The sequence below is a fragment of the Galleria mellonella genome, unplaced genomic scaffold (genome assembly GCF_026898425.1).
Source record: "Galleria mellonella isolate WM207_F2 unplaced genomic scaffold, CSIRO_AGI_GalMel_v1 utg6482, whole genome shotgun sequence".
NCBI classification, from domain to species: Eukaryota; Metazoa; Arthropoda; class Insecta; order Lepidoptera; family Pyralidae; genus Galleria; species Galleria mellonella.
Genome location: NW_026442137.1, coordinates 302,898 through 314,481, shown reverse-complemented (window position 1 = coordinate 314,481; position 11,584 = coordinate 302,898). Strand labels below are relative to the sequence as shown.

The 11,584-nt window shown below is 36.0% G+C and overlaps 1 protein-coding gene across 1 annotated transcript; it reads left to right on the top strand.

Annotated features, from left to right (window-relative positions):
- Window positions 1–8,194: 8,194 nt before the first annotated feature.
- Window positions 8,195–11,335, top strand: LOC113520072 (uncharacterized). The gene is made up of 3 exons (XM_026905337.3): window positions 8,195–8,354; window positions 9,121–9,294; window positions 11,204–11,335. Exons 1-3 carry the CDS (start codon window positions 8,235–8,237, stop codon window positions 11,282–11,284), a joined length of 375 nt encoding a protein of 124 aa, XP_026761138.1. The 5' UTR covers window positions 8,195–8,234; the 3' UTR covers window positions 11,285–11,335.
- The last annotated feature ends 249 nt before the right edge of the window (window positions 11,336–11,584 follow it).

Sequence of the window (11,584 nt, the reverse complement as noted above, 5' to 3'; positions counted from 1 at the left end):
TATTTTGATAGGTGAAAATGGTATGGTAACCCCGCTTGCGCTAACGGGATACGCTGGCGGAGCACCAGTGAAGGGTGATAGATGAGAATGAAAACAGGCCAGTTAGCCCATCATGATGAATTCACCAGGAATTAACCATAATATTTTCCAGGGAGAACCGCGAGGAGGTCGTTCTGGTTGGATATATTGCTAGCAATGGGATCCTCAGTCTCCATTACTAACAATCCCTTTCCCTCCGCATGTACTTATAGTTTTGAAATTAGATAATGAAATATGTATATCCAGTATATTTCTCTTTGAATACCCTGTAGATGACATGTCGTGAAGATAGCTTGGTTTCCTTATTCAAATGTTTTTTAAATATTCTTAAAGTTGGTTGTATGATCATATATGTATACATTGATTACCCTGTGGTCACGGCATAGAATGGGCCACACTAATTTCCATGGGTGTCGTAAGAAGTAACTAAGGGAACTTGATGGTCGAGGATGACCAGCAGCATTCCTGTTAAAACATCACCAAAACCTAATTGCGGTTGCCTACTCGCCTGTCAAGCGTCGCAACTACTAGCAAAACCTTCCTCATGAGGGGGGGGAGAAGTTATTAGTAATGGGACTATCAGTCCCATTGCTAGCAATATACCCCATCGGGTCAACCTCCACGTGATCCCTACTGGAAACCATCGTGCTGAATTCCAGGTGTATTTATCACAATGGGCTAACTGACCTGCTCTTTCATTTTCACCTATCATCCCTCACTGGTGCCCCGCCAGTGTATACCGATAGCGCAGGCGGGGTTATCATTCCATTATCATCTATTAAAAAAACTTTCCTCTTGTTCGTATTATACAAAAAATGAAAGATATTACGTATTCCAATTATAGATAGATAGATAGATACGCTTTATTGTTTCCTCCAGAAGATTACAATAGTAAACTCATTATAAATATATATATTTTTTTTACAACACAGGGGCCAAACGAGCATGTGACTCACGTGATGGTAAGTGACTACCGCCGCCCATGGTCACCCACAACACCTATGGCATTGCTGGTGTGCTGCCGGCCTTTTAAAAAGGAATATGCTCTTTTCTTGAAGTTGTCGTATCGGTTCGGAAATACTGCTGCTGGAAGTTAATTCCAAAGAGTGGTTGTGCGTGGCAATTGATTACAAGAAATAATCACAATGAGAAAAATACTATAGTACCATTTATTATTACAAATAGTAGAACAACAGACCCAGTTTGATGTAGATAGGAGAGACGCCCACACCTCACGGAACATGTTCAAACTCAACATGCGTAGTAATCAAATTAATTGTCAGCAACCGATATGGAAACTTAGAATTGTTATAAAGATATTAATGAAATTTAAATATAGACAAATTTATACTTAGAAATAATATTGAATTTCATTTCGTCTTTTTTTCTATGCAACTTAGAATGGCAAACAAGCTGACGGCCCACCTGATGGAAAGTGGTAACCGTCGCCTAAAGACATGAGCAGTACTATGGACATAACAGAGTACATTATTTCGCTCATGATACCCCCCATGCGTTGCCATTCCTGAGGGCTCAGGTGTTATTCCTCTGTACCCTGTAAATTCACTGCCATATCCCACTCTTAAAACCGAAACACAGCCATGCAAACATAACTGCTTCCCGGTAGAAATACGATTGGGACAGAGGTGCCCAAGCAAACAAATTTTGTACAAAGTCTCCTTCTGGTAAATCTCTAAAAGAAACTAATCTATATCTTCTTCATATGACACAGCGTGACAATCATCTGCGTTTATTAAATTCTTCATAGAAACCAGGTATTATCCACAATACGGCAGGAACAGTCCTAAATCTATATTTTTAATTTACATATAACAAAAATATTTGAAAATTTATTTTTATTACTTTCTTTGGATACTTCCTTAATCTTTTCTTTGCTTCTCAGGTCATTCCGTATCAACTATCCACTTTTTTTACCATATTTCAATAGCATCACGAAAGTTCTATAGGCCAATACTTGCATTCAGGGGGGAAAGGGATTATTAGCAATGGAGTTTGACAGCCCCATTGCTAGCAATATGCCTTATTAGGTCGACCTACACGTGGTTCCCCCTGGAAACCATCGTGAACAATTCTTGTTGAATTCGTCACGATGGGCTAACTGACCTGCTTCATCCTCACCTATCATCCTTTACTGGTGCCCCGCCGGCGTATACCGATAGCGCGGTTAGGGTTACCATTCCATTATCATCAATTAAAAAAAATACTTACATTCAGAGGGGAAGGGATTATTAGTAATGCGGACTATTCCAATTGTTTCAATCAATTCTATTATTTGTCCTATTGCTAGCAATATACCCTATCAGGTCGACCTCCACTTGGTCCGCCCAGGACACCATCATGATGAATTCCACGTGTCACTGTCAATCACGATGGGCTAGCTAACCTGCCTTTTCATTCTCACCTATCATCCTTCACTGAAGCCCCATCAGCATATACCATTACCACATGCAGGATTACTGTTCCGTTATCATCCAATGAAAAATAAAACCTACATTTTTACTTATATCATATTATTTAAACTGTGCAATTTTCCAATTCCTACAAATTCTTATCTAAAGAGCATAGTATAGTTTTAACTCACAATTAGTATCGTGCGACATCTAGATTTGGTAATATTACGTGCTTATTGAACAGACGGACACACGCGCGGCTGTGGACAGTGGTCGTGACTATGCGCCGTTGTGTTGGCGGTCACGTCGCGATGGTCAGATTGTGCAATGTGCGCACGCGACCAAATAAATTAACTAACATGGATGTATGTATTTATGTGCCTACATATATTTTATACGATGGATACTAGCCGATAATACTATTGAAAGAATTCATATTACGATTAATACACTCTTAAGTTTTGACAGAGGGAGACTTTGTACAAAAGTCGTTTGCTTAGACACCTCTGTCTCATTCGTGTTTCTACCGTGAAGCAGTTGTGTTTGCATGGCTGTGATTCGGTTTGTAGGGTGGGATATGGCAGTGAATTTACAGGGTACAGAGGAGCAACATCTGAGTCCTCAGAAATGGCAACGCATGGGGGGTATTATGGGCGGAACAGTATGCTCTGTTATGTCCATGGTACTGATGATGACTATAGGCGACGGTTACCACTTTCCGTCAAGTAGGCCGTCAGCTTGTTTGTCATTCGTTCTAAGTTACATAGAAAAAAATCTAGTTTAATATAAAATTCAATGATAAAAATCTTGGAGTCATATCAAAGCTTATTATAAATCAAGAACCTACATACATCTCAAGCTGGAACACATAATACTCTCTTCAAGAGGTAGAAATTCAACGTAAATCTTTTCATTGTGGAAGTTGTTTAAAAATAGTAATATAAGATCGCTATCGAAACGAGTAACAGAGAAGCTATGTACGTCCCACAAGAATTTTAGGTTAAACGTAATGACAATAAAAACAAAATAGCAAGAAACGGAGGACAACAACCCTGGCAGCCGCAGCCGCAAGATGTCGTGTCGTGCGGTCGCATTACAGATGCGATGCGATATCGCCACGCCACCGCACTTATGTAGCAAGCACTCACTGACTGGAGCCGCGCGCCACCGCAGCGCCGCGCCGCGCAAAACGTCTCACGGCAACACGTAGGGTTGCCACCAGCACTTTAATTTTCATAACAGCCTTTAACTGTCTATTGGTGAACATAAGCCTCCCGAGGGGAAAGGGATTTTATTTATTAGTACAAATATGTGTACATGGCGGTCTTAATGCTAAGAGCATTCTCTCTCAATCAATCATAGGGACTTTTTTTTTATACAATTTAAAATGGCAAACAAGCTGACGGCCCACCTGATGGAAAGTGGTAACCGTCGCCTATAGACATGAGCAGTACCATGTATATAACAGAGTATACTGTTTCGCCCATGATACCCCCCATGCGTTGCCATTCCTGAGGACTCAGGTGGTTTTTCTCTGTACCCTGTAAATTCACGCCATATCCCACCCTTCAAACCGAAACACAGCCATGCAAACACAACTGCTTCACTGTAGAAACACGAATGGGACAGAGATACCCAAGCAATCGACTTTTGTACAAAGTCTCCCTCTGGTAAAATGCTGGGTCTAACTGACCCATCGCTAACAATACACCTTATCGGTTCGACCTCCACGCAGTTCCAACGCACCACAATGGTTTCCAGGATGAATATATTAAAAAAAGACCTCATATGAATTTTATTTCCTTCGTGTTTATATTTATTATAATTATTCACTTTAATTAACAGGTATTTGTTATATTTATTATTATGTTATATTTATTGTTATTTTATTATTATTTGTGTTTATGTTTTGATCATGCTGTGTACACATATTTTTGGAGGGTTAGCTTGAACGAAACATTATTGTACTGTATAAATTTATGTAACCATGTTAATTCTTTGTAATGTGTACCTATTGAAATAAAAAATAAATAAAAAAAATATTAAAAAATTCTGTTAAATGAAAAATAAATAAAAAAATTGAGAAGATTATTGTATACTTAAGTAGTACTTAACTTACTTAAGAAATATAATTACATTGTGTAACCTAATTCAAAGTGCTTATTAGAAGCTTTGTTAATGAGCTGATGTTAATTCTCTGAATACTTTATAAAAAAACATTTATATTAGAACAATAAAAATAATGGCAATTACTATAAATTCATATAAAAGATGAAAAGGTCTATAGAATTTTCATCACCATAAACTGTATTTATACATTTTAAAACACGATGTTATTGGAACTAATTTAAATTGTCTTCAACTGAGTAAAGGACAAATCTCTGACAGCCCTAGTCCGTTGAGACGCCCCCACATCACGGCACGCCGCTGCCAGCCCACTGTCAACATAACCGTAATGATAAACATCAATTTATGATCACAGATATCATTGTTTTGCATACGAGTATCGTTCTATACCTATTGTTCTGGGCGACGTTTAAAGTGGAAATTGCTAAATTGTACACTAGAAATCCACTCTTATCCAAGTGGGATCTGTCCAATGTAATCACATTAGACAGATTGACTCACTGTAACTAAATACTGTATTTTATTACAGCACACAATCTTAGTTTACTAATATAATAAAATACAGTACAGTACAGTACAGTACAGTACAGTAAGTGGTGTATAGTTTTTACCCTCGAGCATTATATAGTTTTCTTTCAACTTTTCAAAAATTGACTGTAAAAGACTCCTCTGCGGGATAAGTTTATTCTCAATTAACATGAGAGGTTTTATTAAGACCAATAGAAGCCAAGGTAATAATTTTTAGAAATATTGTCTGTCTCTCTGTCTCTGTCTGTATGTTTATTTCCAGCATCACGCAAGAACTGCGATACTAAATTGAATATGACTATGGAGGGCGAGGGATGGACAGCAACGTCCCTCTTAAAACATCTCCAAAGCCTAATTGCGGTTGCCAATCCGTCTGCTAAGCGTGGCAACTACTGGCAAAACCCCCCCCAAGGGGAAGGCTTATATATAAATACATTAATATGCTTACATCTGAAATTCCTATTAAGTTAAAGAGTTTATATGTATTTTAATTTGTTTATTCATAAATAATTTAAAATAGAACCAACGTAGTTTGCGTAGGAAATGGATATCAAAAGTTTTTACTTGTTTTAAATACACTATCAGGGCTTAATGTGATGACAATTTTTGTAGAGAAAAAGTAACTACATACTTGATTTTTATTCACGACGTTAAAACCAAATTAAGTATTTTACTTGTGTTTGGTATCTTTTCTTCTTACTTAGAGCTTTATAAATGGCACAAGTGTGTTTGCAATCTTTCAATAGCGCATATTTAATAATTACAACGCCATCTATCGGATATTTTTTACACTAATTTTTTTTTATATGGATGATAATGGAATGGTAACCCCACCCGCGCTATCGGTATACACCGGCGGGGCACCAGACAAGAATGATAGGTGAGGATGAAGTAGGTCAATTAGCCCATCGTGACGAAGTCAACAAGAATTGTTCACGATGGTTTCCAGGGGGAACCACGTGGATGTCGACCTAATAAAGTATATTGCTAGCAATGGGGCTGTCAACCTCCATTGCTAACAATCCTTTTCCCCCTGACTCTAAATTATTAGTATCCTTTTATATATCAATACAATAGATCGATCGTAAGATCTCATTGCCATTATAACTCACATGGCCCTATGTACTGGTATTAGATAACATCGTGACATTGGTGTTGATTATCAAAGCTCCGGCCGGAACTGACATTCAAAATGTATTGAGGTTCTTCACCTTGGTTGATGTTGCAAAAATATTGACAATAAGATACGGCGGCTGTCGAGTAACGCTGTTGAGAGCATTTATGTCGAAGGCAACCTCGCAATTGCCTGTCAATTTTCAAAGATAATTAACATTTCATTAAACACGCTCGTGTTGTTGCCGTGGACATGATGGCTCTATCGGTGGGTGGGTGGGATATAGCTGGTAATGAAATGTATGCCTTTATTTGTAAAATTTAAAACTTTCTAGAAACCTGTTTTAAACTATTACATTGTTTTATCACTTTCTTCCGAATTGGGAATTTAGCACACAAGAAAGGGACAAACAGTTCTATAACTAAAATAGGTTTGTGGGAGGTTTGACGTTTATTGTAGCAACCAGAGGGAGACTTTGTACAAAAGTCGATTGCTTGGGTACCTCTGTCCTATTCGTGTTTCAACCGTGAAGCAGTCGTGTTTGCATGGCTGTGTTTCGGTTTGAACCATTAGTTACTATTCTTGTCAATTCATAGCAGGCTAGTGTATAGAAAATGTTTGATATGTCAATTATTTGTCAATGACAAATCTTACATTACTAGATTATATATTCGACACAGTTTGTGTAGAAAGTATGCAAGCAGGTTGTATCTAAATTTGGTAGGGTTATACGGCCGTATAACATTTTCTATAATACTAGCCTGCTATGAATTGACAATTTTATCACTCCCATGTAATTCCTTGTTCTTAGCGCATGACGCGTGTTGTGTGCCACACATGACGTCATCCCTTTCTGTGTTTGGTCTTCCGAGTTACTTCCGAGTTTACTAATATTTCTGGTCATGATTAAATATGTATGAGTGTGTATGTTTTGTTATTGCCAGTTTCGGTGCTGTTGATGAATTTAAACTCTGCACAAATAGGTGTGGATGTATTATTTGTCCATGAGGAAACGGAAGGCTCTCAGTTATGGCAATAGGGCGGCGCTTTTTGTAATAAAAAATATTTAAATATTTATTTAAACGTATCACTGTGAATTGAATTTCTTTTTTTTTATTTATCTCCTTATAATTATTGCGCTACATTTAATTACCTACAAATTAAATTTTCATCACCTGTTTGAAATATTAATCAGGTACGACAATACGATATTGCATTTTTGAGAAACCTCAAAAAGGAGTAATTTTTTGTGTGTGTTACTCGATGATGAACATATCAATGCTGGACTGTTTTGGTTTTTTTTTACAACACAGGGGGCAAACGAGCATGCGTCTCACCTGATGGTAACTGACTACCACCGCCCATGATCACTAACGGCATTGCAGGTGTGCTGCCGACCTTTTAAAAAGGAATATGCTCTTTTCTTGAAGGTTACGATGTCGTATCGGTTTGGAAATATATACTTATATATTTATTAAAGTTTTATGATTACAGCTACCGTTTTTCTTAACGAACCAAAATCTACTTGTAAACACAAGAGTTTGCGTTCAAAATTCAAATATCTCACTAATTGTCTTAGTAATATAATAAAATTATAACCAAACGATATATAAATATACATAGGAGATATTTAATTAAAAACATAATAATATATTAGTAAGAACAATAGTTGCTAGAACAGTATTTTTTAGTTATTTTTTTATTTGTTTGCCATTCTAAGTTGTATAAAAAAAAATCCAGACACGATCAACTTAAAGTGAAGTTGTTCTTTTATATAATATTTTAGCATTCAATGTTACGATGGAAATTTCCACCATTATGCAAAGAAGCGTTAAACGGATTGAAATTGCAATGTACTTAAATAACAATTGTAAATATTATAGATAATTCATCATCAAGTAACATTGAACTATAAAAAAATTATCCTAACAAAACAGGTTTACTTACTTCAATCACAACAACTATAACAATTGTATAGAAATTGATCAATTACAATCACTTTATATGGTCTCGTTATGGGAGTTGAATGCGGCATACAGCTGATGAAGGTTCATATGATAACAATGTGCTCGTCACCGTGCCTCTTCTGGTTGTTACTTGGTTTAATCTTGCCGGTCGCACTTGGAGAACCCATTGTAAGTACATAGATAGATAACTTATTAATACCTAAAACTTAACAAATAAACATCTGAGATAACTACCAGTGGAGACTATACAAAAGTCTTCTGTTTGGGTACCTTTGTCCCATTTGTGTTTCTGCTGTCAAGTAGATGTGTTTCGGTTTGAGGGATAGGATTTAGTAATTAAATTACCAGGTACAGAGTCATAACACCTTAGTTTACAGAAATGGCAAAACATGTAGAATATCATGGGCGAAACAGTATACTTTGTTATGTCCATGGTACTGCTCATGTATATAGACGACGGTTACCACTTTCCATCAGGTGGGTCGTCAGCTTGTTTGCCATTTTAAGTTGTATAAAAAAAATATACAAAATGTTATACATAGCAAAATATGTAGATGTGTAATATGCGAAAGGTATTTGAGAGTCAGAGCTTCAAATTACCAACACAAGATCAGGAAGTCTTGAAAAACACCCCAAATATTTATTTATTTCTTATTGCATTCCATAATGTGATTAGTAGATAACATTTCAACTTCAACTATGAACCCTGTTGGGCACAGCAAGTACCAGAGAGGAGGACAACACTTGTTTTAGAAATAGTTTCAAAATTTGTTACAATATTATCAAGTTAGAATCAAAGTCGGTTGGCTCGTTTAATAATATCTCCTCTTATATAGAAGTCCAACTATGTCTAGCAGTAGTAAAGCTTATTATGATGAAAAAATTCTGTTACCAATTACTATAATTTTAATTTTTTTTTTGTGTCTGACATCAGTACCGCGATGGTGAGTACCGGCCCCTGGCCGCTGTGTCGGAGTTGACCTCGCGACTTGCGACTCATACCCAGCACCTACAGCCGCTGCAGGAGCCCCGGCTGCCGCTGCCGACGCCTCCCGACTTGGAGACCATAAAGAAGGTTGCGCAGATACTGGTCATGCTAGGAGAACAGGTAAGCAAGGCAATTGAATAGTTGACGAATGAGTTTTAATTTTTAATAAACTAGTGACATTCTTTTATAATAGATAACCGAGTATAAATCTTTTTAAGTTAATATTAAAACTTTAAACTTTCATGTTTTATTTATAATGTGTGCAGTCGAGTCTCGATTCGTCTGTATTTTTGTAAGACTGTGCACAATATCTACCGATTTTTATTGAAATCCATCTGGTAGTTTTAACGAACTGTGTTGTTGTTCGTATCGGTTGCAATTTGGTATATCTTCAATGCCATTTATGGTTTTTGATAAAAACAAATTATGCTACTTACAATGGCAAACTAGCTAATGGCCCACCTGATGGAAAGTGGTAACCGTCGCCTATGAACATGAGCAGTACCATGGACATAAAGTATACTGCTTCACCCCACGCGTTGCCATTCCTGAGGATTCAGGTGTTATTCCTCTGTACCCTGTAAATTCACTTCCATATCCAACCCTTCAAATCGAAACACAGCCATGCAAACACACCTGCTTCACGGTAGATACACGAATGGGACAAAGGTGCCCAAGCAAAGGAATTTTGTACAAAGTCTCCCTCTGAAATACATAAATACGTAGTTGTATTTTTAAAGTCAAACAGTTGTGCTTGCACGCCTGTCTTTCAGTTTTAATTGTAGAAAAAAGCAGTAAAATTACAAGATGTAAAAGCATATTAATTTAATTCACTGGAATGACAAAATTTGAGATGCACTATATGATTTGCAATACATTCCGTAATGCTATCATTTTCTATTCAGTGAATCTATTATAGTGATCTAGTACTCTTCATAGAAATCTCTAAAGTTTTCGAGTTTTTCCATTAATAAACAATACATTAATAAACAAACATTAGAGGAAGAAAATCAAATATTTCCTCTTTATAATATTAGTATATGTTGTCACCTCTATGGTAAACTTACGAAACTGAAAAAGATACATTTCACAGGGGAAACGTTTTGAAACATTAGAATGCAAATAACTTTTGACAGAAGACTACTGTAAAAGATCGTGCTAACATTTTAGTTTTAAAATTCTGTTTTTTATTGAATGCGCTAAATTAATTATTATTATATTACAAGTATCAAAAATAAATGCATATTCGTTATTTGCACCTTCATACATGAGAGTTCCTAAGTATTGAGTTATACGACAGCAAATCTACGAAAGTGGCAGTTTCGTAAGTTGCCAAAGAAAACCATTTACTTTAATATTTGACAAACTAACGAAAGTGCCACTTTCGTAAATATACCAAGGTATAAATCATGTATTTTGGAGAGAACTTCAGTTTAAATAACAACGTTATAGCAATCATTCATGTAAAATAACTAAATTAGGATTGAAAAATTGATAAAATAATTATTGAAATTTTCAAATTAAAGTATTTATTATAGAAAATACTATAAATATATGTTAAGTAAGTTTACTTTGGGTATATCACAAAAATATGGAGATTCGAGCTACTCGATTTCTTTGACCGTTAGAGATAGAAATTTGAAAATAAGCCACAATAAGTAGTATGACGCAAAATGTAGGTTTTTAAGAAATGTCAAATTTGAAAAAACTGCAGATTCGTAAATTTGCCATAGAGGTGACTATGTAGATTACAGGTTTATAATTCATGCCAGTGAAGCACCAAACCAACAATCTTATAATATTACTATTAGCAACATCAAGTGTAAATTAAAACAATACTTTTTGCATGATTTTAATACTAGTTAAAACAGATTTTATGTATTTAGCATTGATATAAACCTACGTGGTTTCTGAATGCTGATGTAACATACTTTCTGTAATTCTGTATTTTTGTGATAATATATATATATATATTACAAACATACTGGTTTTGCGCATTTACCTACAATTATGGTCTGAATTTCATCAGGTGATACCAGCAGTGATCGGTGAGAAGCCTCCGTCCAATAACAGCGAAATAACTGAAGATCCAGTTAACGAGAACTCTTAGTGCTCCATCTCCAACCAGACTAACGATGCTATGAATTACATCACAACAATATTGACCTTGTCTCATTTCTCCTATGAAGACGGTATACTAGATTAAATCAGAGTATTTTTTTTAATGGGTGAAAATTTATTGTGTATAATAATTGGGAAAGGGATTGTTAGTAACGGAGACTGAGAATCCCATTGCTAGCAATATACCCAACCAGGTCGACCTCCTGGCGTTTCCCCCTGGAAACTATCATGGTTAATTCCTGATGAATTCATCATGATGGGCTAACTGGTCTGTTTTCATTCTCATCTA

Coding starts and splice junctions, on each gene's coding strand:
- LOC113520072 (XM_026905337.3), top strand. CDS start 8,235: ATGGGAGTTGAATGCGGCATACAGCTGATGAAGGTTCATATGATAACA. Junction 8,355..9,120: donor TCGCACTTGGAGAACCCATT/GTAAGTACATAG, acceptor GTCTGACATCAG/TACCGCGATGGTGAGTACCG. Junction 9,295..11,203: donor TGGTCATGCTAGGAGAACAG/GTAAGCAAGGCA, acceptor GAATTTCATCAG/GTGATACCAGCAGTGATCGG.